Here is a 27,125-nt window from a genome sequence, read left to right on the forward strand (position 1 = left end):
ATGCTAAGTAAAAATAAGCCAGTCACAGAAGGACAAATATTGTATGATTCCATTTATGTGAGGTAGTCAGTCAAAATCATAAGGGACAGAAAATAGAATGGGGGTTACTAAGGTTTGGGGAGAGAGGGGAAGGGGATTGGGGAGTTGTTGTTTAATGGGTATAGAGTTTCAGTTTTACTAGATGAAAAGAGTGTATGTGAATTTACGTAATGGCACTACTGAACTGCACATTAAAAATAGTCAAAATGGAAAATTTTGTACTATACTTATTGTCAAAAATTGAAAAAACAGCAGGTGTATAACTTAATAACAGGTTACTTCACATAGACCAATGCCCCACTCCAAAGCTGCTCCCTCTCCACACCACCCCCGCCAGGGGCTTCATGCAACCACAGTTGCCCACCTCAACAGCATCTGACAGGCCCTCTGGAAAGGGGTGTCCAGAAGTTGGCTTCAAATCTGGGAGGAAAGGGCCGTCTGTGCCCAAGTCTCACTCTCCAAGTTTGCCTTAACTTGGCTTCTTAATGACTGGAGCGCTGGTGCCCCTTTAACCCAATCTAAGTGTACAATTTAATGTCTTCTTGGCAAACTTAAGAGTTGTGCAGCCCTCACTACAATCCAGTTTTAGATAATTTCCATCACTCCACTTAGCCTTTCTAAGCCCTCGGATACTCATCTATAAATGGAGATAACACCAGCCTAGCAACAGACCACCAACAAATTTTGCCTATTATTACTTGCTTATGACGGCCTGCTTTTAGATTTCTATCTTATCCCATCCGCAGCCGGGTCCTAGCCCGGGTGATACCAAGTGCAGAGCTTCGAATCGGGGAAGGGAGGTGGGGCCGCGCTGGAGAAGGCTCCCGCCTCCGGTTCTGTCTCCCGCCCCGCCAGAGGCGCGACCCCTGCGATCGCGGAATCGGGTCTCTTCAGGCGCCCTGGCTGCGTCCGGCGGCGCGGCTCCGGGCTGGATTGGTGATGCCTGGGATTGCGGGCGCCTGCGCAGTGGGGACGGCCGCGCTGTCCCCGCGAGGTTGCGGGAGATAACTCCAAGCGGGCCAGAGTCGGTTTGCGGCTGTTCCACCGGGACGGTCGCACCATGGCGGACGACGAGCTGGAGGCTCTGCGGAAGCAGAGGCTGGCCGAGCTGCAGGCGAAGCACGGGGTGAGTGCCCCGCCGCCCGCCCTGCCCATCCTCCTTCGGGGCGCCGCCCTCGCCCGACCGCCGTCGCCCGAGGTGGAGGGCGCGGCCCCAGGCGGAGGCTCTGTGCGCCGGGGCCGTTGCGGGGCCCCCTGGCGGGGAACCGCGCCGCTTTCCCTGAGGCCGTCCTGGGCCTCTCTCCCTGTCCGGGTCGCGTGGGGTGTCAGGCAGCGAGCCGACCACGTGCTGTCCAGGGTGGGTCCGGCTCGGGGCCCCTCTCGGGCAGAGTTCGTCTCACCCCACAGTTCGCGCCGGGGCCAGAAGCAGAATGTTTAGGTTCTCGGGTCTCGGTACTCCTTGCTAGCCTGTTTTGGCTACTGGTTCCAGCGGAATTGTTTTCTAGAACTCTGACTGCAGTAGTCGACCAACATTTGTTGAGGGTCTGCTGTGTGCCAGGTACTGAGGTACAGTGGGGAGCATCCCATCGCGTGGCTGAATGACAGCCGCGGGGAGGAGCCAGACACTGAACACTAGTCTCATAGATAGAATACTCAAGTGATGACTGGACCGTCAAGTGAAGGAGAGACTGTGTAAGGGGTGGAACGTGATAGTCTCCAAGGAAGCGCCATTTGAATCATCAGCGTCCCCAGAAATTATTCTTGCCTCGTAAAATACGTTTTCATTGTACAGGGACTCCCCTCCCTAATGGTTGTATTCTAAAACATTCCATTAGATTGTGACCTGAGAAGCTTATCATAGCATTTTAATAAGTGGAAACCATCCCATTGACTTTTGGGAGGCCTAGCTTTTAATTATTTGGCAATAATTTGATCTCTACCACTGCAGGACCCTATTAGGTATCTGAAACAAAATACCTTGTTCTTTTCCTCTGTTAAATCAATAACTTGACTAAGAGAAAATTATTTTTTCAGGATCCTGGCGATGCAGCACAACAGGAGGCAAAACACAGGTATGGGCTGGAGCTCTGAGGGGTCGTTTCACCAAATGTCTTTTTACTTTATTTATTTTAATAGTGTGTTAGTCTTAAATTTTTCTTCAGTCACCAGATAAATATTAACTATTATATCATTCTCACTGTTATTTTATCCTAGCACATGGCAAAACACCTTGCACTTGGCACGTTTATTGAATAGTTATCCCATCATGCTACCTTCTTATTTTTGTGATGAAAGAACGCATAACATTTTATCTATGTTCTCATTATTGTGCAACAGATCTTTAGAACTTTATCATCTTGCAAAATTGAAACTATGCTTATCGAACTCCCCATTTTCCCCTCTCTCCATCATGCTCCCTTTTAACTCATTCAGTGAGTATTTATTGAGCACCTGCTGTAGATCAGGCGCTATGCTGGGTCTATAGAATTTGGCAAGGCAGAGAAGGTTCCTGTGCATACATGGCTTATTTTAGGGGGGAAGACAGTTGGAAACACCTGGGATAGTGCTTAGAAGAAAGTGAAACTACGTGAATTTCATTGATTCTAAGATGTTCCTTTTTTTTACATTTTAACATATCTGAAATTGGAGTGGGTTTCATGATCAGTTACTGTTGTCCTGGATTCTTCCAGAGAGGATTTACTTTGCTTCTGCCATCACTTGGGTACATTTCTAATCTAAGACATCTTAAAATTAAATTTTATTCTTGCAGTTCCCACCCCCTCCCTCCACCTTCCCTGGTGATGTGAATTCAGATGGTAAATCTGCATGACTAAAGCTTGAAGTTCAAATCCTCAAAGGGACTTTTTCTTCCTCCACTCAGGGCCAGGTCTGATGCACACATCCTTACTTGCTGTCCCTTTCTGCATGGCAGGTTTATTTCCTGTTTGCCTTGTGGTTGTTGTTCTTTGATGCCCCACTTTGAGTGCGGGGTCTCCTATTAGACTCCTTCCTCATTTAGGCTCTATTTTTTTGTTCTTAGAAGTACACAACACTGTGGTCCATCTTATAATCAATGGTATCTTAGATACAGTGAATATAGTAACAGGTGTGTTTGATAGGGTTGAAGTACTCAGGTGCAATAAGGAAATGCCCCATGGAAGTGGACTTCAAATTGTGTTCCATGAGCCCTAGTGCTCCTCTGATGGGGGTGGATAGGGCATAGCCAGCCCCATTTCCCCCTCATTCAGCCAAAGAATTCCTGCTTTTGTCTCTGTTGAGTATTAAGTTCCTTAAAGGACTTCACTTAAAAGAATTGTTGCTACTTAAAATAAAGTTTGAAACCACTGTCCTATGAATATGAAGTAGTTCCTACTTGGATAGGTAGGAAGGTGCAAAGATAGTTGCAGAGTTATGATATCACTCCCCCTTCTCACCCCAAAAATAAAACCGAATCTTGAAACAATGGGATTTGGTTCTAGCTTTGCCGCAATTACCTATACAGTATCCCCTTATAGTTTCCCTAGGTCTCAGATTCTTCATCTCTGAGATAATTACATGGATTAATCATTTAGTCTTTTAATCTCACTACAAATTTCTAGTACCTCTCACACAGTAGGTACTTTATAAATGTTGGTAATGGTGGTTGAACTAAAACTCTTCCATAAATTATGGAAATGTAAACTTGTACCTTTCAGCCTGGTAGGTTTATACCCACACCTATAAAGCTGGCTTTTGAGGGTAAGCATGGACTCCTCTTTTTTAAAAAATTGAATCTTTATTGTATTTTTTTTCCATTACCATTTAGTCCTCTCATACCTACCTCCCCTCAGCAATCACCACACTGTTGTCCATGGCCATGAGTCCTTTTTCCTTTTTGCTCCATCCCTCCACCCCCTCACCTCCCCCCGACTAGCTGTCATCCTGCTCTCCGTCTGTGAGTCTGTGAGTGGACTCTTCTACTGTAATAGCCGCTGCCATCCACACAGCACCTACTATAGCACAAGCTGTATGCAGCAACCTTCCGCCTTGGGAAACGTATTGAGTGAGTTACATTTTTGTGTGTTCAGTAGGAATGCTGACAGCTTAGTTCTAATTTTGCTTGACCTGTTTTTGTTGTAGAGAAGCAGAAATGAGAAACAGTATCTTAGCCCAAGTTCTGGATCAGTCAGCCCGGGCCCGGTGTAAGCATCTTCAGTTTTCTTTTAAGTTATTTCCATAAAATTGACTTGGTTTAGTTGAATGGGGAGACATGAAATTATTGCTCTCTCTAGATTAAATACTTATTTAACCTAAAAAACATTTAAAATGCTGATATTTGTAAGAAATGTGAAGTTTATAAGCCTAAAGAAATGGACTTAAATTATTAAATGTATCAGCTTGTTTCTCTACCAAGGAGATGATCTCCCCAGTAATTAGCAAAATTTACAGGCAGCAACTGTTAAGTCAGTTACAAAGTGTTGCTGGTAGTTGACCTCGGTGATAGGAGCTGGAGGGGTTGTATTCTCTGTTTTAGTTAATAATTTTTCATAATTAAAAACCAAATAGAAAACCATGTGTTTGTTTAGTTAATTTTTCATAATAAAAACCAAGAAGAAAACCGTGTAGAAAAACAATTAAATTAGCCAACTGGAATGAACTAGTATTGTAACTTGAAGCCCAGCTTCGAAGAGGCAGCCTTAGATGAATACTTATTAAATATGTAGTTATATCTAGCTTATTTCATAATTGGTTGGCCAAAAAGTTCCTTCGTTTTAGTGTGAAGATGGCTCTAGTAGCGCTTAGTTGTCTTTAACTTCATTCCAGTCAGTCTTGTTAGATTGTATTGTGACAGCTATCATATCAATGTGCATTCGAAAAAAATTTATCAAGCCCTGGCTGGTGTGGCTCAGTGGATTGAGTGCTGGCCTGCAAACCGAAACGTTCACCAGTTCCATTCCTAGTCAGGGCACATGTCTGGGTTTTGGGCCAGGTCCTCAGTTGGGGGTATGTGAGAGGCAGCATCCCTCCCTCTCTTTCTCCCTGCCTTCCCCTCTCTCTAAAAATAAATTTAAAAAATCTTTTAAAAAAAAACCTTATCAAAATTGGTGAATTTTTGTGTAGCCATTTTAATATGGAAGATGGAAGAAAATGTGCAACAGTTTTGGCATATTATGCTTTATTATTTCAAGAAAGGTAAAAATGCAACTGAAACAAAAAAAAAGATTTGTGCAGTGTATGGAGAAGGTGCTGTGACTGAACGTGTCAAAAACAGTTTGTGAAGTTTTGTGCTGGAGATTTCTCGCTGGATGATGCTCCATAGTCGGGTAGAGTAGTTGAAGTTGATAGCAATCAAATTGAGACATTAATTGAGAATAATAAACATTGTACCATGCGGGAGATAGCTGACATACTCAAAATATCCAAATCGATTAAGTTATTGGTGAAAATTAAAAATGTGCCCTTTACAGAAAAAAAAAAAATGTGTCCTTTAGGGAAAAAACTAAATGGACTTTTTGGCCAACCCAATATATATATATATTTTAAAAGCATGGGGCTTAGACTCTGAGGACCCAAGTTTAGTCTTGTCTCTGCCACTACTTGTGTGGCCTTGACTGAGATTGACATGGCTGAATTTTAGTTTCCTTGTGTTTTTTTTTAAACACCAAGAATGTAGAGGCTTCTCCCTCATTTTATTTTTTTAAATATTTTATTTATTTTTAGAGAGAGGGGGAGGGAGAGAGAAAAAGGGAGAGAAACATTAATGTGTGGTTATCTCTTGTGTGCCCCCAACTGAGTATCTCTTCTGCAACCCAGGCATGTGCTCTGACTGGGAATCGAACTGGTGACCCTTTGGTTGTAGGCTGGTGCTCAGTCCACTGAGCCACACCAGCCAGGGCTCCTCTTTTTTTTTCTTTTTTTAATCCTCACCTGAGGAGGATATGTTTATTGATTAAAGAGAGACGTGGGGGAGGGGGAGAGACTGGGGATCAAACGTACAATTTATGTATGTGCTCTGACCAGGAATTGAACCTGCAACCTTTTGTTGTATGGGATGATGCTCCAACCAACTGAGCCATCTGGCCAGGGCAGTTTCCTCATTTTTATGAGCGTAACAATACCTTCTGCCATTGTTACCTTGGTAGTCTCAAGACATAAATAAGGCCTGTGAAGTGCTGTGGAAATGTTGCTTAATTTTAAGTTATAAGTACATATAGTTTTGATGTCTTTTCATATATCTCTTTCTTTTTAGTAAGTAACTTAGCACTTGTAAAGCCTGAGAAAACTAAAGGAGTAGAGAATTACCTTATACAGATGGCAAGATATGGACAACTAAGTGGGAAGGTAAGCTTGGACTGCTTTGAGGCAGTTTTACCTGTTGTTACCTACTTTATGAAAACATGTCTTCAGAAGGTCAGTTTTGTCCTGGGTGGGTAGCTCAGTTGGTTAGTGTTGTCCCAGTATGCCAAGGTGGGGGTTCGATCCCCAGTCAGGGCACATAAGAGACCCAATCAACCAAAGAATGCATAAATAAGTGGAACAACAAATTGATGTTTCTGCCTCTCCTTTCCTCTCTCTCCAAAATTTTTTTTAAAAAGTCAATTTCATCTTCTGGGTACAGAAATCTTGACTATTTCAAGGAAGCAATTTTTAAAAGGGAGAATAGTTGTATCAACCATAAATCCTAAAAAATAACTAATTGCCTTTCCTAAAGTCCTTTGCTTCTTTTCTTTCCTGACATTGTTGTGGAACCTTGTAGGTGTCTGTTTGACCCAATGACTTACTGAAAGGAAGGTTTCTCAATAATACGTATTGAAACACTACCAATGTAGGTAGATGTTACGCTTGTTTTGCAAATGAGGAGGCGCTAAAATTCCTGGTTATTATGTGTGTTGTTGTAATGTCATGATGGGTATATTCTTGCAAGACTGTCCCTTAAGATGCAGATGTGCCCCACCTGCACTGGGAAGCCATTTGCTGCCACCCCACCCCCGCAGGGGTTGGTCCTGCCCTGAACCCCTAACACTGAAAGTGGTATGTGGAAGACTCAGTGACTGGTTCATTTATTTTGAGTGACTTACCTCCTGCATTTAAGCTTCTCAGGGTCTCAAGGGCAGAGGTGGTGTATCTTATCACCGACACAGCAGAGGGGTGTAGGTGGTTGTCCCTTTCTGCTAGTGGTGGTATAGGTGTTCTTAAATACCTGTTAACTTTGGATTTTTCTGGATACTTTCCCCTCAATTCTACTTGAAACTTAAACTAATACAGGTATACCTCAGAGATATTGTTGAGTTTGGTTCCAGATTACTGCAATAAAGCAAGTCATAATCTTTTTTTGCTGGAGGGTCTCGTTTTCACTTTGTAAAATATGCAACACCTGTGAAGCACAATGAAGCAAAGCGCAATAAAATGAGGTATGCCTGTAATATGTATAACTGGTAGTTTCTTTCTTTCTTAATTTTATTTACTTTTTAGAGAGAGGAGAAGGGAGGGAGAAAGAGAGAGAAACATCAATGTGTGAGAGAAACATCAATCAATTGCCTCTCGCATGCCCGCAATTGGGGGCCTGGCCCGCAGCCCAGGCATGTGCTCTGACCAGGGATCAAACCAGCAATCCTTCAGTTTGCAGATCAGCACTCAACCCACTGAATCACACCAGCCAGGGCAGTTATAACTGGTAGTTTCAACCTCTTTTCCTGCCCCTCCTCTTTTTCTCAATCTGCTGAGATAAATTCTTTGCTTAACTGTTTTTCTTTCTGGTTATCCTAGGTAACAGAACAAGGTTTAATAGAAATCCTTGAAAAAGTAAGCCAACAAACAGAAAAGAAAACCACAGTAAAAGTAAGTCTCCCCAAATGCATATGGTAAAAGAGAAAGATTGGTATTTTAAATGTTGTGTTCAATGTAATCTGCATCAAAATATGTTCCAGCCCATAGACATTCCCATCGTGTAACACATGGGAGTTTGGGTAGCAAGGCTGCATATGTTGAGGGGTCTAATTTGTAAGGCTCTGTGTCATCGTTCCCTCTCCCCTTGGATCTAAAACACTTAAGTTGTTTTATTTTTCTTATTTTTTGAAGAAGATGGTTTGTTGAGTATTTGACATGGCGGGCTGGGGTCTTGGAGTCAGACTCCAGCCACTAAGTTGTCTTAAAGACAGATAAAAATGACTTGTTGTAGTACATAGAAATATTTCTTCTGAGAAAATAGGAGTTATGCTTTATTAAACACTTGTTTAATCTCTCCTACCCCCAGTTTAACAGAAGGAAAGTAATGGACTCTGATGAAGATGATGATTATTGAATTTAGGATCCTTAGGCACTGGGACTTCATGGAACAATTGCAGGACAGATGATGCTTGGCAGAAGTTAAGATCCAATTGAATGTTTACTTTGTTAATTGTTTATATACCTTTAGAAAAATAAACTTGTTATGTAAAATAAAACAATTTGGGCAAAGTTATTTTAGTACTGTAGCTCAATAAACAAGATCTGTATTTTACATTTTTTTCCTTTCCTACCAAAAACTTCTTAAACATGTAGCAGCACGAATGCACCCTTAGGTAGGAAAATGGCTATAGCAGAAATAGAAGTTGCTTGAGTAGTCTTTGGTAAGAAGAAAATAGTTAAAACCCATGGAGTAAGCTGAACCAACCTTTTTTTTTTAAAATATATTTATTGGTTATGCTATTACAGTAGTCCCAATTTTTTTCCCCTTTCCCACCTCTGCCTGGTACCTTCCTTCCCTCCAGCAATCCCCCATCCCTTAGTTCATGTCCATGGGTCATGCATATAAGTTCTTTGACTTCATTCACCCTTTCCTATATTCTCAACTTCCCCCTATTTATTTTGTACCTACCAGTTATACTTCTTGATCCCTGCACTTTCCCCCCATTCTCCCCCTTCCTGCTTCCCACTGACAACCCTCCATATCTGTGGTTCTGTTCCTATTCTAATTGTTTGCTTAGTTTTTGTTTTCTTAGATTCATTTATTGTTACATGATTTTGTTGTCATTTTACTGTTCATAGTTTTGACCTTTTTCTTAATGTGTCCCTTTAACATTTCATATAATAAGAGCTTGGTGATGATGAACTCCTTTAGCTTTACCTTGTCTGGGAAGCAACTTATCTGCCTTTCCATTCTAAATGATAGCTTTGCTGGATAGAGTAATCTAGCCTGTAGGTCCTTGCTTTTCATCACTTTGAATACTTCTTGCCAGTCCCTTCTGGCCTGTAAAGTTTCTTTTGAGAGATAAGCTGACATTCTTATGGGAACTCCTTTGTAGGTAACTCTTTTCTTTTCTCTTGCTGCTTTTAATTATGATGTGTCTTGGTGTGGTCCTCTTTGAGTCTAGCTTGTTTCGAACTCTGTGCTTCCTGGCCTTATATATATGTCTGCTTCCTTTGTCAAATTAGGGAAGTTTTCCTTCATTATTTTTTCACATAAGTTTTCAATTTCTTGCTCTTCCTCTTCTTCTGGCACCCATACGATTCAGATGTTGGTACGTTTAAAATTGTTCCAGAGGTTCCTAAGCCTCTCCTTTTTTCAGTTCTTGTTTTTTCATTCTGTACTGGTTGACTATGTTTCAAATTGTTGATTTGAACCCCAGCTTCCTTCTCTTTACCATTGGTTTTGTGTGGATTTTTCTTGATTTCAGTTAGCATAGTCTTCACTTCTTCTCTTATGCGTTTGCTGTACTCAATCATGTCTGTTATCTCTGTGACCATCATTATCACAAGTGTTTAGAACTCTGCACCTGTTAGGTTGGTTATTTTCTCCTCACTTAGTTCTCCCACTGGAAGCTTGATCTGCTCCCTCTTTTGGGCCATACTTCTCTGTCTCCTTAACTTCACAGTCTCCTGTGTTTGCCTTTGTCTTAGGTATAGCTGTCACACCTGGCATGTTGTAAGGGGCAGAGCCTTAGGTATTCCTCAGTACGGGGTGACCCGTTTCATTATGTTGTGGCGCTGTATGTAGGGGAAGGGTCAGAGGGAAAAATGCCGCTTGCTCAGCACAGGCCCTTTTTCCAGTCACTTCACCCGCTTCCCGTATGCGACTTAGCACCCTTCTAGCTGGTTTCCAGAGTAGGTGGGTTTGCGGACGTTCCAGGACCATGAGGGCCTGTAAACAGACTCTCATGAGAGATGGGCCATTTCTTTTTCCGCCCCAACCCCCACTGGTTTTCACAGCCAGAACCAATGAGGCTTTATTTTCCCAGCACTGGAACCATGAGCTTCATGGTCTGGCCTGAGAGTAGGATTGCTCTCAGGTGTCCCTCTGGGCTTTTATAATGTGTGACTCCTCTTTCTGACAGCTGGACACTGCTGCCACACTGCATCCTCTCTACCCCAACTCTGCCCCTCCCACCCATCTGGATGAGTATTGCTTCTTTATATATTTATTTGTTAGACTTCTATGCAGTTCAATTTTCTGGTAGTTCTGGTTGTTTTTTGTTTTGAGGTAGATATGGTTGTGGAAGGAGGTAAAGTGTTTCTGCCTATGCCTCCATTTTGGCCAGAGGTCTGAATCAACTTTAATATCTAATATTTCCAGGACAGATTCTGAAAGCAAGTAAGCTATTTTCCTTCCTGCAAATATTACTTACATTTAATGTAAGAACATTCTTATCTTTAGCTTCATTTTATAATCTGCTTTTCAAAGGCATTGAGATATATTGTTATCTAACAAATATTACTTCTATCTAAAAACCTCTATAACTAGAATGATACTTCCATTGAAAAGAATTCCCAGAATAGCCCTGGCTGGTGCAGCTCAATGGATTGAGTACCAACCTGCAAACCAAAGGGTTGCTGGCTTGATTCCTGGTTGGGGCACATGCCTGGGTTGCAGGCCAGGTCCCCAGTCTGGGGCACGTGGGAGGCAACCACACATTGATGTTTCTCTTCCTCTCTTCCTCCCTTCCCCTATTTCTAAAAATAAATAAATTGAAAAAGAAAATCTTAAAAAAAAGAAAAAGAATTCCCAGAATAACTAGGACATACTGGTAATAATACTTAAACAATAATAAACATGTTTTAAGTAAGATAAATAACTTCTAATGATTAAAATCTTGTTCAGACAGTAATAACAGTTAAACATTTTGGTATAAATGTTCTGGGTTCTTCAATAAAGTTTCAGCTAGCTTAAAGCAAATGTCATGTCTTACACTGTGCTTCACTCCCCTTTGCTCATAAATTTAAGTTATGAATTTAACTCTCAAGTGAGCTGTTTGATATAATCTTTTAGATGTCTTAGTTCTGTGAAACCCAGACCAAGAGGAAGTTAACGTTTAACGTGATGAATAGAATTAGTCGCAGAAAAGTGATGGGAGATGTGGCTCAAAGTTCCAGTCTCTGCTTAGCTAGTGTACTGCCAGGTTTAAACTGTTGTACGTTTGAGAATTTACTCAGAGTCTTGAAATTTCTAACTGTAGTCAACAAACAAAGTCACTGTTGGAATTAAGTGACTAGCATTCTTTTTTTTTAATTTTTAAAAAGATTTTATTTACCTTTTTAGAGGGAAAGGAAGGAGGAAGAGAAGGAGAGAAACACTAATGTGAGGTTGCTTCTGGCATGTCCCCAACTGGGGACCTGGCCCACAACCCAGGCATGTGCCCTAACTGGGAATTGAACCAGCGACCTTTCAGTTTACAGGCCGGTTCTCATTCCACTGAGCCTCACCAGCCAGAGTAGTGACTAGCATTTCTGAATGAGCAAATAAGTGAGTAGGACCATTAAGAACATCAACATTTTTAGAAGGAACAGTATTTAACAGTCAAAAGTAAATTTTGATCAAGGATTTTTAAAAATCCAATTACAGGTAAATTTTGCTTTAAGTCTCATTTATATAAAAATACTGGAGGGAAACTAGACAATTCTCAGGAATTATTGTTAACCACTGTCAATTGTCAATGTGAATGTGTTTATAAATATTGTCAAACTACTTCAAAGACACTTTAGAATGGAGAGTGGTTTTGTATACAGGGATAGAAGTTCTTGAAGATGGGTGGAATACATTTTGGTCTAGGGAGTGGGCAGTGGTTATTCTAAACTGACAATACTTTGAATTCAAAACATTCAAAATTGAAATTTGGGCATTAGCAACTTCTAAGTTGCCAAATCAAGTTTAGTTTTAAGTGCAAAAGCGACAGGAGGAAAAAACAAGTGTTTTTAAATAAAATCAGGAAATCACTTCAGATGGCTCACCTTGCTGATTACCAGAATAGCTCAAGAGGGAACTCCTCCCCTAAGATTGACAGTTCCATTCAGGCTATTTCTATCTCCAGGTGAAGGATACAGCAAGCTTGAAACTGCCAATTCTGATGATACTGCCAATTATTGCCAATTGTGCTTTCTCCCCAGCTCTTGATAGTGCAAGCAAATTAGCCCCCTTATTTCTCTGAACTTATTTTCTCACTTGACTATTCTGCCTGCCAGAGCAATTGTTAAAATTATATTGGACCATCCAAAAATGTGGTGGTATCGCTGCATACTGGAAATGCCTGTGTGGGTAAACTAGAGGCTATAGTTTCTTAATTAGGATGGTGAAGAACCATAGCAACTTAAGTCAATGAGTTGTTTTGTTCAGAAGTGGAGAAAAGCATGAAAAATGAATTAAATTGGCAAAACAACAGTGCTCATTTCCTGAGTGGGTGGACTAAGAAGCTGTGATATATTCATTTCTGTTCTGAGTTTAAAAGAAATCATTTTTGTGGGCCCTAGGTACTGTGTCTAATATATTATTGTCAGCCCTACCAGGGCAGATGGGTAATGATCTGCTTTGAATGATCCAGTTTACTTTTCAGTCACAGACCTATAACTGAAAAGTAAAATGTTTATCCATCCAATGGGGAGAGATTTTCCACACACAAAGCACATCCTTATAGCAGAGAGGCTTAGAAACATTTATCTCCATAGCAAAACATAAACTAAAAAAGTACACCACAACATACTCAAGAATCATAAAGTTTACTGTTTCTTTTCCATCATTTGGCACATACCCAAGGCACATTAGAAAATTAGAAATCATAAATTACTTTGTAGAAAAATAATCAGCCCCTCCCTTCTGTACACACACAAGTATTCTTATGAACATGCACAAAACCATTTCCGTATTAAAAAGTTATTTGAAAATGTACTCAGGACAAACTCATGTTTGTGGATCTATACCAATTAACATAAAAAAATAAAGAGTATAATTTATAGAAGTTCATAAAAAGGAATAAATGGCATTAAATTCTAACTGAAAGTTACTTTGACCTGGTTTGTGCTGTAAGTTTTGAATCTGAATCAAAAGACTTAAAAGATGTGCCAAATATACTTTCTGTTACCACCATCCTCAGATGTGACATTTAAGGAAAGGTTCTTAATGGAAAGGGATGTTTCTAAAGACATTACTACAGGTGCACATGTGCAGTGATCAATATCTGTACTCTGTTGTTATAAAGATTATACCCACCTTTTCCCACATACATAGCGTAGAACAGGTCATGTCTGTCCTTTTCACTAAAATGAACATCAAAATGGCATTTAGGCATGTTGCTTTGCAGAGGAACGTTTTCCAGGCCCTATTTTCTTCATTCAAATGTGACATTTCTGCCTGGCCTCCACAGTACCGTAAAACCTAAACTGCCTCTCTTCAGTTCATCCCAGATGGAGGAATTCTTTTAGTTTGTGGCTAATTTATATATGTCACAGAGGTTTAGCACCTTTCAGTAGGAGGAGGTCAGAATGCGGTGATGAAGCCTCTCACTGTAACCAAGGAACTCTAATACTCAAGAAGAAACAGCCCTGGCTGGGTAGCTCAGTTGGTTAGAGCATCCCAATATGCCAAGGTTGTGGGTTTGATCTCCAGTCAGGGCACATAACAAGAATCAACCAATGAGTGGAACAACTAATTGATGTTTCTCTCTCCAAAGCAGTTTAAAAAATAATTTGAGAAGAATCATACACCTTGGTCTTAAGGATCTAGACACCACTGGAATTGTCCATTCCTTTTCAGGTGTATTCATTAGCTCCGAAGAGGAAAGAGATGGTGATCATTTTCTTTGTTGTATTCTTTCAGTCACAGGAAAACTTTAAGGAACTTCCTGCTTTCTTTCAAGCCAAACAGAAAGTACATTTAGTTCTAAGTTGTATTCATGCTTGGCATCTTGTTAAGGACTCACTTCTTGGCAGCAAAATTAATTCCTTATTCCTGTTAAGACTGGGAAACACTAGCCTCTTAGGGAACAGTTAGGTTGCTGGCTGTCCCCAGGGTCTTCGGCACAATTGCATCGTTGACAGTGTGTCTGCGGAGCATTCGCCTGTTTCCAGGAGCAGTTGGTTTCAGTCCACGTCTCTCGGGCTGATCACCATCTCCTTTGTCAGCAGCCTGAGATCTGTTCTGGTCTGACAGGTTCTGTTGCTCTGTGACTTTTTGCCTCCCTGGCTAAAGAGAAGGTACAATTCAAACCGTTCATGTGTGCACTATACTTTAAACAGCCTCCACGACAGTAACAGCTCCCCTTGAGTGCTTGTATGTGCCATTCAATGTGCTCAGTGCTTTTCAGACATAATGTCAACTCTAGCATCCCTGTGGTGTGTCTGAAATGTACACACTCCATGTGTAAGACACAGCGTAAGTGCTTCATGTGTTTTCACATTTAATCTTTACAATCCCAACAAGTGTGGACCATTGTTATCCCTGTTCTACAGCTGAGAAACAGGACCAGCGAAGTTAAGCAATGTGTCTAAAGTCCCATGGCTAGCTAGGGAAGCACTAGCACTGACTGAACCCACACAGGTTTCCAAGTCTGCCAGTTTCCCCCTCAGCAGCAGGTCTATTAGCAAAGCCATGGAAGATTAAATATGAACTCAAAATGAGTCATGTTAACAAAAATCACTTTAATTCTCTAAAACAAGAATTGAGAACATTTGTAGCCTGTTCTAATAAGCCTATGCCACACATGCTATAAATTCAAATTTTCATCAATAGTCATGTATTATTATATTGGCAAGTAGCAAAGAGAAAAGTCATGTTTTTGAGAAAAGTCACCTATCAGCACCACAGAATGTAAAACAGGCTTCTTTTTATGACTGACTGATTAAATAGTGCTGTAGGAAGATGGCCACATACAGAATTGTCTACCTGAGCAACATGACACCATATTTAGAGAAGTTTTTTACCCATTTATATACAAACTTGTTTTCTTCCTCACATTACTGGTTAACAAATTAGCTAATTTGCTTAGTGAAATTTGAGATATTTCACCAAGTATACACACCACGAACTGCAGTGTCTTTCCATGCGTGTAACTATTTTCCACTTTTCCCTCACTTTCCTTTCTCAGCTCGGAAATATAGTTAAATATAATGATAAATGAAGTCTATGCTCTTGACCATCCCACTGAGAGCTTGTTTTAATTGTTATTAACTCTTACAGTGAAGGGAATAAAAAATGAGAAATGTGTTTTCCATGGGTTAGTTTTGAGAAAGTCAAGCTTTAAAAAATATGATCATAATCCAGTGTTTAACAACTCACCTCATGCAAAGAATCTTCAGTAAAATTAGGGACACTTTTATCTCTTGCTATAATCTCCCTTGAAGTCCTTCCCCTGAAACCCAAAACAAACTAATTTAATGTTTGAGATAGTGGTGCAAGTTTTGTGGTTGGCCACAAGGCGGCAGCACTTGATGAGCAGATTTGTCAACTGCATATACGCACGCTGCTTCTGTTTTCAGTAAAGTTAGGGTCAAAAGCATAGGAATCAATTCAAATTTTATACTCACTTAAAATGACCAAGTGGGTGGACAAAGTAAAACTGTCTTGTGAAAGGTTCATCTTGTAAATTATACAGTTTTGAGTTCCCTGTAGAGAAAAGATAAACATCTGAAAACTTACAAAATACTTTGAATTGTTTTAATATTATGGTATAGACAAAACCTTTCAAATTTCTTCAACAAAATTTTGAAAATAAAGTACTACATTTGTTTAAAGAAACATATTTATCTGTTACTGTGTGAATCCCCATGGAACAAAGAAAAATCCTTAATACACTGATACTCACTAGCCAATAATAGTGAGATAGCCTCGGGATTATCCAGATATGTGCATGGGTTTACTCACATTATTGCATGGCAGACTCACATTGTAATTTAAAAAACAAAACAAAATAACCCACATCTAAACTATAACAACTTAAACAAAATAAATGAAGGAAATACTGAGCCCTACCTGTTTGGCAAATGCTGTTCTAATTACCATTAACGAAAAAAATTATTTAAAGGTTAGCATTTATCCTGATGTTCAGGAAATGCTTAGGGAAAGGGCTGGCTTTGGAACATGAGGCAGGAAAGAACTACCAGAGGTTGTGCCTCCCCTCCAGTTGGTAAGTGGAGGCCTGACCTTCAAGGTAATGCTGAGGGATGTCATCACAACCAATCAGAAAACCAGTATCAAAATACCTGATAAATTAGGATATAACATACATTTTTTTGGTGCCTCATCCCACCAACAGTCATCATTATAATTACATTTTACATTCACAATTAAATGAAAACCAGCAACAACCCATGAACTTTCAAATAAACCCAAGTTGAGAATTACAGAAAGAATATAACTTCTTACATTTTTTCCTGATCTTAACTGTAACGTACTCCTTGTGGTCTGTTTCACCAACATCATCTAACGTGGCCACACAGCTTGGTACTACCTGAAGTAATTCCATTATTTTTGAATTCTACAATTTGAAAGGGAAGAGTTAGCAGTAATATTTTTTATTCTTTCTCAGCAGATAATTGCATATTTTTTATCTAAATGTCCGTATTAGTGTAGCTGGACAGAAGAGCTAAGAAGCAACTACAGATAAAATTTGGACGTTGCAAAGCCGAGTGGTCAAGAGCAACCCTGCATTTGGAGCCTAGCTCTGCCCCCCGCTTGGTGCTCAGGGCCAGGTATTTCACTGCTCTGTGCTACTAGGTTGACAAACAGGATCTATAATTTTAGAATTGTCATGAGGTTGTTGAGGACTCAACGTATAGTAAGCAATCAATAAAAACATTCACTAGTATCATTTTTTGAGAAAGTGCTAAATTGAAAGTTTAAAATATTTGAATACTGTTAAGAAATGTCTGAAACTTAAAAGTTAATATAATTAGCCCATGAATAGGTTGGTTTATGATAACTTTAACATGTCAGTAGTATCATTTGGCACCTTACTAGCTGTCTACCCTGAGTAGAAAACTAGGTAAAGATTCAACATGAAAACAGGAAAGTAAAGAGCTACCTTCTCCCCAGGAGAAAAAGACTCTCCCCTCACCATCTTTCCATGGCAAACGTGCACAGGAGAGTGTACACTGGTCATCACACTTCTCCATGCAGAACTCAAGGAGTTTAGAGCCACCGCTGAACACACTTTTTCCATCATGCTGCTTGGACCACAGGTGTGTTCCCAGTGCAGGGAGGGTGCAACCAGAATGCTGTCTCAACTTGCTCCTTCACTGTGAGGACCTGACTGTTCATTAGGGGGCCAGACTAAAACCCCAGACCTGCGGCTGGTGGGGGAAGCCTCTCTCCTCAGGCTTTTGAATACTGCTTTGAAGGACTGACTCCTGGCTCCCAAGCAGCCCACTTTTGACCAGGTGACCAAGGACCAGGTATTCAACCACACTGGCAGACTTCAGGCACAGCAATTCAACGGTCTTGCTACTGCAAATTCAGATCTGGTTTCAACACAAGGATTATCCGAATGAAGTGAGATGTGAGGGAGCTTGGGATGTCCTCCCACTCACCTGCTCAGCACAGTCTATAGCTGTGCACTGTCTCTTGTTCAAGAGCTGAACTGATGCTCCATGAAGCAGTAGCAGCTCCACAACGAAGACATGCTTCTCTATCACAGCCTCGTGCAGTGCTGTGTTGCCCTTGTTGTTAGAGGCATTGATGGAGGCCCCATGCTAGAGGGAGAAGCAGTACAATCACAAGGAATGCTAAGGGCTGTTAATGCAGAATCTAGATGAGGGTTCACTATAAAATTCTTTCAACTTTTCTGTATGTCTGAAATTTTTCTTATAATGTTGGGGTTAGAATAATATTGAGAAAAAGGTTTATGTACAGAGATTTATCATTATGGCAGAAAAAAATAGAAGTAACCTAAATGTATAGATTAGGAACAGTTAAACAAACACTATATGGTACATCATTGGTTATGCAACAATTAAAAATAGGTTTTTAATGTCCATACTACCCAAAGCAATCTATAGATTCAATGCACTATTTCACTGATCTAGAAAAATACTCCAAAAATATATATGGAATCAAAAAAAGACCCTGAATAACCTCAGCAATCTTGATAAAGAAGAATAAATTTGGAAGTATCACAATACTTGATATAAAACTATACTACAAAGCCACTGTAATCAAAACAGCCTGGTACTGGCATAAGAACAGACACAGATCAATGGAACAGAATACAGATCCCAGAAATAAACCCACATCTTTATGATCAATTAATATTTGACAAAGGGCAGGAGCATAGAATGGAGTAAAAATAGCCTCTTCAATAAATGGTGTTGGGAGAACTGGATTGGTACATGCAAAAAATGAAACTAGACCAACAACTTACACCATACACCAGAATAAAACTCAAAATGGATAAAAGACTTAAATATCATAAAAGTCCTAGAGGAAAACATAGGCAGTAAAATTTCAGATATCCCATGTAGCAATACTTTTGCTGATACATCTAGGGCAAGAGAAATAAAGGAAAAAATAAACAAATGGGACTACATCAAATTAAAAAGCTTCTGCATAGCTAAAAAAACCATCTTCAAAATGAAAAGAGAACTGACTGACTATATGGGAGACTATATTTGGTAATGATACCTAGGACAAGGATTTGATCTCCAAAATATATAAAGAACTCCTATGTCTCAACACCAGTAAGATAAGACAAACAATCCAATTAAAAATTGCTCTATTTATCAGAAAGGACCTGAATAGACACTTCTCCAAGAAAGACATACAGAGGGCCCATAGACATATGAAAAGATGCTCAACATCACTAGCCATCAGAAACATGCAAATTAAAACCACAATGAGATACCACCTCACACCTGTCAGAATGGCCACCATTAACACATCAACAAACAACAAGTGCTGGTGAGGATGTGGAGAAAGGGGAACCCTAGTGCACTGTTGGTGGGAATGCAGACTGGTGCAGCCACTGTGGAAAACAGTGTGGAATTTCCTCAAAAAACTAAAAATGGAACTGCCTTTTGACTCAGTAATTCCACTGCTGGAAATATACCCTAAGAATCCTGAAACACCAATTCAGAAGAACCTATGCACCCCTATGTTCATAGCAGTGCTATTTACAATAGCCAAGTGCTGGAAACAGCCTAAGTGTCCATCAGTAAATGAGTGGATAAAAGAACTGTGGTACATTTACACAATGGAATACTATGCATCAGAAAGAAAGAAGGAACTCCTGTCTTCTGGGACAGCATGGATGGAACTGGAGAACAGTATGCTAAGTGAAATAAGCCAATCGATTAAAAACAAATATGATATGATCTCACTTATAAGAGGAATATAATGAGCAAAACAGAACCAGAGACATGGAAACATGGAACAGGCTGACAGTGGCCAGAGGAGAGGTGGGAGAGATAAGGGGAAGGAAGGGGAAGGGACTAATTAAAGAACAAGTATGACTGACCCATAGACATGGACAAGTGTGGGGATTGATTGTAGGACTGGGCAGAGGAGGGCAAAGGGGGAAGAATTGGGGCAACTGTAATAGAATAACAGTTTTAAAATCCTAAAAAGTAAAAAAGTGGAAATTAAATTTCTTGCATAAAATAGAGGTGTTAAAAAAATCTATACCTTAAGTGAAAATAAGCAAAACAAAAAACAATACTGATCTAAATTATACACATTTCTTATAGTACACCAACATGAGTTGCCTTTGAGTAACAGGGTTTTATGATAGGCAAGATGGGTTTTCCCCTCCTCTAAATCCTTTGTTCTACAATCAACACATATAACCTTTATCAAGAGATGAAAAAAAGGGACAAAGGACATTCAGTCACACTAAAGGTAACAGTTCAACTTACCTTCACACAATTCAATCTACCCTGAAGGTAAATAAGGCAAGATCCAAACCTTCAGCAAAAGCAGTGTCTGTGTCCTTCACTCTGCACCCCTGATGCAGCGCAGTCACTGAGACCCACTTCCCATCAGGGAACCACCGTATGGAAACCATGTGCAAAGCTCCTCTCCCCAGGGGCAGCTAATGGAAAGGGGCAGCTGGCCAAGTGACGAGATGCCCGTCCCTGACCAGGGTCAGCAGCTCCTGGGCTGTGGGGGCCCTTACCTGTAGCAACAGTGCTGCGACCTCATGGTGGCCACGGGAACAGGCATACAGGAGGGGTGTGTTGCCACTTACATCCTTTTCATCAGGTTTTGCATTGGAATCTAACAGATACTTCACCACCTAACCCAGAGAAGGACAATTTTCAACCTTAATTAAAACTGGCAGGAAGAAATTCTCTAACTTGGTATTCTTTGGCCTCTTCTCTAAGTTTACCTAGAAGGCTCTGTAGACATAAGTCTGACCTCAGGAGAAAGCGGACCAGCTGAAAGGGCCTGTGGGGTGGGGGGCGGGCTTGGGGGGGCTTGGGGCAGTTAACATTTGCTGAGGGTTGCCTGTGTGCCAGACACTTTTTTAAAAAAATTTAATCATGCTATCTACTGCATGGAGAGCTGGAATTACTACTCCTGTTTTACAGATGAAGAAATTGACTCTTGAAGCACTATGTGAGGTATCAGGAGAGAGATGGAAGACCTAAAATGTGGTTCCTGACTTACATACATTACATTACATTAGCTTACTTACATTAGAATAAGGAGAAATGAAAATATACAGGTAACTTTCAAAATGGAAAATGGGACTTTACAAAAGGCAGTCACTCCACGGCTCCCTCCTGGCCCTCCTCCAGGCTGAGCTCTGCAGTGCTGACCTGTCTGGCACAGGCCACAGGCTGCAGAAGCGCCAACGAGCTAACATGTAGCCAGACCCTCAGTGAGCAACACTCAAGCACCAGGAAGAGCCCCTCTGGGGTCAAAATCAGAATGACAGCCTCTGGGCAGTGGGAGGGGGGTTAGCTCCACCCCCAGAAGCATCAAAATTCTGTGCTCTGTGGCTGAGTGGTCCATCCATGTGCACCTCTGAACCTCGGGGCTGGGAGGAAGGAAAGGGGCCAATGCTCTGGGCCAGCTGTCACACCCTTGCCCCTCTGCAGCATTCCCAAGTGAGGTTCTAACTGAAAGCAGGCACCCTAACACTGCTCGGGAGAGCCCGTACCTGAAAGTGGCCTTGCTGGCAGGCTAGGTGGAGTGGGACGGCTTGGTTTGTGTTCCTGGCACCCACACTGGCACCGTGCTTCAAAAGGAGGGGCATGAGGTCCGCCCGACCATTCAGGGCAGCAATGTGCAGTGGGGAGGAGCCATCCTGGTTGGTCACATTCACACCGAGCCCACTGGCAGGAATCTTTGCCAGCTTCTAGTAAGGCAGAAGGTGGAAACGGAAATGTCATTAGTATTTAAGAAACCAGGCTGAAGGGACTGAAGCCATGTGCCCCCTACAGCCCCTCACAAAATCTGAGCTCAGGGAGATCCAGAACCAGGCTGCCCACAGGTGAATTCCAATGACTTTAGAAAGGTATGGAAGTCAAAGGATTAACTTTCATTTTCAAGAAAGCAACCCCTAAAATAATACCGTATTATGCCAAGGCAATTCAACAGGGAAGAGCAAGTCTGTTCAACAATGATACTGGAACAACTGAGTATCCATACATGGAAAAACTGCCTATCAACACTTACCTCACACCAGAGCAAAAATTAAAATGTATCACAGACCTAATGTAAAAGCTACAGCTATAAGACCTAAAGAGGCCCTGGCTGGTGTGTCTCAATGGATTGAGCCCTGGCCAGTTTGATTCCTGGTCAGGGTGCATGCCTGAGTTGCAGGCCAGGTCTCCAGTTGGGGGTGTGCGAGAGGCAATGGATCGATGTACCTCTCCCCTTTCTCACTTCCCCTCTCTCTAAAAATAAATAAAATCTTTAAAAAAACCTTGAAGAGAACACAGAAAAAAAAATCTTTGCAACATTGAGATAAGCAAAGATTTCTTAGACTAAGACACAAAGCGAAAACATAAAAGAAAATCTTGATAAAGTAGGCTAAAATATTGTAAATCTTTGCTCTCTAAAAGAGACAATTAAGAAAATGAACCTTCCCGCTTTCCATGGGAGAAACGTGGCTGGGAGCAGAGGTGCCAGACTATGGGCCAGGTAGAGATTATGGATGACGACTGGCCAGGGTATCCCTGAATTTATTCATGTACCCATAGCACTGTTCTGGAGATGTGGAATATGTCCTCATACCTCATGGCATCATTGTGGACAGAACTGAGTGGCTGGCTAAGGATGTTATAAAAGATGTAAGATACTGTGACATTACAGTCCTGTGCGTGCTCAGAGGAGGTTACAAGGTCTGTGCTGATCCTGTAGAACACTGTAAGAACATCAGTCCAAATTCAGATAGATTTGTCCCTGTGAAGGTTGATTTCATCAGACTAAAAAGTTACAGGCAATACATTCATATGGATGAACAGACCAAACAGAGCCAGAGATCATTTGATTGTGGCAATTTTATGGAATAGACAACTTGAAAACTCTCTTGTTACAAAAATGCTATGTAAAATATAATTTAAGAGCCCTTTAAATGCTTACTGGAGCTCACAGAAGATAAAGAAACTGAGATCTGATATGTTAAGTTACATGTTCAAAGTCAAACATCTTGTAATGGGGGATCTAATATTCAAACCCTAGGTCAACTCCAGAGCCCAAGACTGAGAGCTTTAAAACATACTGTGTCTCTGGAGATGTGTTTGATGTATTGAGCTATATTAGGCTACAGGGAAGAAAACGTCACAAATAAATCAGCATCATTTTTCCCTGAGCTTAACTTTGAAATTTACTGAACCTGATTAAGCTAACTCCCATAATTTCTTGAAGAATGGCAATATCCATAAATAGTAAATTGCTCATTTTTCTGAAATATTTTATTATATTAATAAACTATGAAAAATTACCTTCTGAGAAAATAAATAATATTAACCAAAAACAATAATAATAATAAAAGAAAGAAAGAAAGAGAAAATCAAAAGGTAGGAATATTTGAGATCCTGACTTATGGTGTCAATTCGGCTCAAATAAACTCAAAAAATTCTCACTCCCGGCCAAGCTGGAGGCCTAGACAGATACACTGTGTCTCCCTCCACAACTAAAAACAAATAAAACTACCTCAAAACTAGAGACAACCAGAAGTTCCAGAAAATCGAGCTGCAAGGAAGTCCAACAAAGATATAAAGAAGAAATATTCATCCAGACAGGCAGGAGGGGCGGAGCCGGGGCAGAGAGGATGCGGTGTGGTGGCAGCAGCAGTGGTGGCAGTGGCAGGCTGGCAGAAAGCACAGTCACTTAAAAAGTCAGAAGGGACACCTAGGGAGTGCTCCCAGCAGCAGGCCAGACCACGCAGCTCACGGTCCTAGCACCGGAGAAAATCAAGCCACATTGTTTCTGACTGTGCAAACCAGTGGGGGTTGGGGAGGAGTAAGAAACTGCCAGTCTCACAGCAGAGTTCTAGAACATCTGCAAACCCACCCACTCTGGGAACGACGGCCAGGGCGACACCTAGAGAGGCACTAGGCCCGTATGAAAGTGGGAGAAGTTTCTGGAAAAGAGGCGAGTGCTGAGCAAGCAGCATTTTTCCCTCTCAGACCCTTCCCCAACTCACAGAGCCACAACATGGTGAAAAGGTCACCCTGTACTGATGAATATCTAAGGCTCTGCCCCTTACAACGTAACAGCTGCGACAGCCCCACCTAAGACACAGAAGCAAACAAACACAGAAGCCTGTCAAGATGAGGAGACAGAAAGGTATGACCCAAAAGGGGGAATGGATCAAGGTTCCAGTGGGAGAACTAGGTGAGGAGATAAGTCAACCTAACAGACGCAGATTTCAAAACACTGGTGATAAAGATGCTCACAGACTTGACAGATATGCTTAAGTATGGCAAATGCATAAGGGAAGAAGTGAAGACTACGTTAAATGAAACAAAGGGAAATCCACACAAAACCAATGGTGAAGGGAAGGAAACCGGGGTTCAAATCAACAATTTGAGACATAAGGAAGAAAAAAATAGTCAACCAGTACAGAATGAGGAAACAAGAATTTTTTAAAATGAGGAGAGGCTTAGGAACCTCTGGGACAACTTTAAACGTGCCAACATCCGAATCATAGGGGTGCCAGAAGAAGAAGAGGAAGAGCAAGAAATAGAAAGCTTATGTGAAAAAATAATGAAGGTAAACTTCCCAAATTTGGCAAAGGAAATAGACATACGAGACCAGGAAGCACAGATAGTCCCAAAGAAGCTAGACTCAAAGAGGACCACACCAAGACACGTCATAATTAAAATGCCAAAGGTGAAAGATAATGAGAGAATCTTAAAAGCAGCAAGAGAAAAGCAGAGTTACCTACAAAGGGGTGCCTATAAGACTTGACTGATTTCTCAAAAGAAACTTTGTAGGCAAGAAGGGACTGGCAAGAAGTATTCAATGTGATGAAAAGCAAGGACCTACAACCTAGATTACTCTATCCAGCAAAGCTATCATTTAGAATGGAAGGGCAGATGAAGTGCTTCCCAGAAAAGGTAAAGCTAAAGGAGTTCATCATCACCAAGCCATTATTATATGAAATGTTAAAGGGACTTATTTAAGTAAAAGAAGATCAAAACTATCAACATTAAAATGACAGCAGACTCACAACTATCAACAACTGAATCAAAAAAAATAGAAGCTAAAACAAACTAAGCAGACAGCTGGAACAGGAACAGGAACAGAATCACAGGTGTGGGGATCATTTGGAGGGTTATCAGCTGGGAGGGAGAAGGGGCAGAAATGGGGAAATGGTGCAGGGATTAAGAAGCACAATTGGTTGGTACGAAATAGACAGGGGGATGTTAAGAATAATATAGGAAAGGTTGAAGCCAAAGAACTTATATGCATGACCCATGGACTGAACTAAGGGGGGTGGGATTGCTGGAGAGAAGTGAGGTGCTGGGCAGAGGGGAGCAAAGGGGAAAGAAATTGGGACAACTGTAACAACATAATCAATAAAATATACTTTAAAAAAATAAAAAGAAATAAAAGAAAAAATTCTCAAAAAAGAAAAGAAAAGAAGCCAAGTCATTGAATGGTAGAAAATATTTGCAATATGTATATCTGACAAAGGACTTGTACCAACCAGAATTTTAAAAATACCTCTTACAACTCAATAACACAACCCACTTTTATTTTTAATTTTTAAATATCTAACTTAAAAAAAAATTGGCAAAGATTTTGAAAACACTTTTTACAAAAGAAGACAGGTGAATGGCTGGTCAATGGTCCATAACCGTAAAATAATTCTTTAATTCTCAGGGAAATGCAAATCAAAATCAGGAATGACAAACCTAAGGGTAATGCCTGGCTAGTGTGGCTCAGTGGTTTGACTGCTGGCCTCAAACCAAAGGGTCACTGGTTTGATTCCCAGTCAGGGCACATGCCTGGGTTGTGGGTCAGGTCCCCAGCTGGGGGCATGGGAGAGGCAACCACACCCTTGATGTTTCTCTCCCTGTCTTTCTCCCTACCTTCCCTCTCTCTAAAAATAAATAACTAAAATCTAAAACAAAACAAAACAACAAAGAGTCAGAAAACAGATCAATGATTATTGGGGCGGGGTGGGAGTTGGGGATAACTACAAAGGGGCAGAAGGGACTATTTTGGGGTGATAGAGATATTCTGTATCTTCACTGTGCTACTGGTGGTTATGAGACCTTGATTTCATTTGTCAAACCTCATAAAATTGTTTGCATCTTATCTCCATAATTCACCTTCATTTTTGAAATGGAACTACCTTATTATTCACACTGGTTTTAAAATCAATCATGTGATATAGAATAACCAATCAGTAATTAAAAGGGTAAAATAACTGACTTATAAACCATGTAACTAAAAAGAAACAATTTGTGATGTTGAATCATACATTTTCATAATGGAATTAATCTGTCAATGTTCTCTGTGACTGATCAAGGATTAAAACTTTGGTTATCTAGCTCACTTTCCGATGATTATAAATGTCATCACTTAAAAAACTAAGCTAAATTTAAAGGGTGAATTTTACTGTATGTAAATTATATCTCAAAAAAGCAAAACAACTTAGGTTGGTGATGAGAACACAACAAAAAAATGCCACTGCACTCTTACCAGGATGCTGACTAAAGTTAAAACGTCAAAATACCACGTGCTAACAGGATGTGGGGCAACTAGGACTCTCACACACTGCTGGCTGGAATGGAAAAAGGCTACAGTCACTCTGGAAAGCTCACTGTTTCTTATAAAGTTAAGTGTATGACCCAGCAATTACACTCCTAGGTATTTACCAAGTAAACATATTTATACAAAGATGTACACAAATTATTCACAAAGCCAAAAACAGGAAACTACTCAAATGTCCATCAACAGGTGATTAGATAAACAAATTACAGTGTATTCAACAAAATGCTATCCAACAATAAAAAGAAATGAGCTACTGATGCAACATGGATCTCAAGAACATTCTGCTGAGTAAAGAAAGCCAAACTCAAAAGAGTGTGTACTGTACAGTTCCATTCACAGACAATTCTAGAAAATGCCAATGAGCCTGTAAAGATGCAGAGCAGATCAGTGGTTATGTTTGCAATCCCCATACCTGACGAACTGTCTGTGCCTGGGACAGGGAGGAAGGGAGGAAGGAAGGGAAGAGCTGGCTGCACAGCAACACAAGGACATTCTCGGAGGCGATGTGAATGCCCTCTATTTTGACTGTGGTGATGGCTTCATGGGTATCACATCTGTAGGAACTCACCAAACTGAATACTTCACATGGATATATAGTAAGTGCTCACTTAACATCCGATGCTAGGTTCTGCGATGCTAAGCAAAATGACATATAACAAAACCAATTCTACTGTCGGCTAATTGATATAAAGAA

The 27,125-nt window shown here is 40.7% G+C and overlaps 2 protein-coding genes and 1 long non-coding RNA gene across 6 annotated transcripts in view; 1 reads left to right on the top strand and 2 right to left on the bottom strand.

The window, feature by feature from the left end:
• Window positions 1–984: 984 nt before the first annotated feature.
• PDCD5 (programmed cell death 5) lies at window positions 985–8,479 on the top strand. Its single transcript, XM_090260077.1, has 6 exons — window positions 985–1,165; window positions 2,074–2,111; window positions 4,159–4,220; window positions 6,269–6,360; window positions 7,786–7,857; window positions 8,273–8,479. Exons 1-6 carry the CDS (start codon window positions 1,100–1,102, stop codon window positions 8,318–8,320), a joined length of 378 nt encoding a protein of 125 aa, XP_090116203.1. The 5' UTR covers window positions 985–1,099; the 3' UTR covers window positions 8,321–8,479.
• Window positions 8,480–12,968: 4,489 nt separating this feature from the next.
• Window positions 12,969–15,713, bottom strand: LOC149994430 (uncharacterized). Its single transcript, XR_016507858.1, has 2 exons — window positions 15,539–15,713; window positions 12,969–14,446 (listed from the first exon to the last, which is right to left on the bottom strand). It is a non-coding gene; the product is annotated as an uncharacterized LOC149994430 (long non-coding RNA).
• Window positions 15,714–15,762: 49 nt separating this feature from the next.
• The window catches only part of ANKRD27 (ankyrin repeat domain 27), a 52,919-nt gene continuing 41,556 nt past the window's right edge, over window positions 15,763–27,125 (bottom strand). For 3 of the 4 annotated variants that reach the window (XM_090261095.1, XM_090261097.1, XM_090261094.1), the window contains exons 23-27: window positions 21,357–21,554; window positions 20,367–20,486; window positions 17,788–17,949; window positions 16,625–16,736; window positions 15,763–15,865 (exon numbers count right to left, since the gene is read on the bottom strand). In XM_090261095.1, the coding sequence (XP_090117221.1) occupies window positions 15,783–15,865; window positions 16,625–16,736; window positions 17,788–17,949; window positions 20,367–20,486; window positions 21,357–21,554 (675 nt within the window). In that variant the 3' untranslated portion in view covers window positions 15,763–15,782. The remainder of the gene's footprint in view (window positions 15,866–16,624; window positions 16,737–17,787; window positions 17,950–20,366; window positions 20,487–21,356; window positions 21,555–27,125) is intronic. The other variant, XM_090261098.1, reaches the window with a different exon arrangement.

This window comes from Furipterus horrens, unplaced genomic scaffold (genome assembly GCF_987537825.1).
Source record: "Furipterus horrens unplaced genomic scaffold, mFurHor1.1.pri manual_scaffold_13, whole genome shotgun sequence".
Lineage (NCBI taxonomy): Eukaryota > Metazoa > Chordata > Mammalia > Chiroptera > Furipteridae > Furipterus > Furipterus horrens.

Excerpts from the sequence above, each read along its gene's own strand:
- PDCD5 (XM_090260077.1), top strand. The coding sequence starts at position 1,100 with ATGGCGGACGACGAGCTGGAGGCTCTGCGGAAGCAGAGGCTGGCCGAG. Across the intron at positions 4,221-6,268 it reads TCAGTCAGCCCGGGCCCGGT|TAAGTAACTTAGCACTTGTA; the intron begins GTAAGCATCTTC and ends CTTTCTTTTTAG. Across the intron at positions 6,361-7,785 it reads ATGGACAACTAAGTGGGAAG|GTAACAGAACAAGGTTTAAT; the intron begins GTAAGCTTGGAC and ends TGGTTATCCTAG.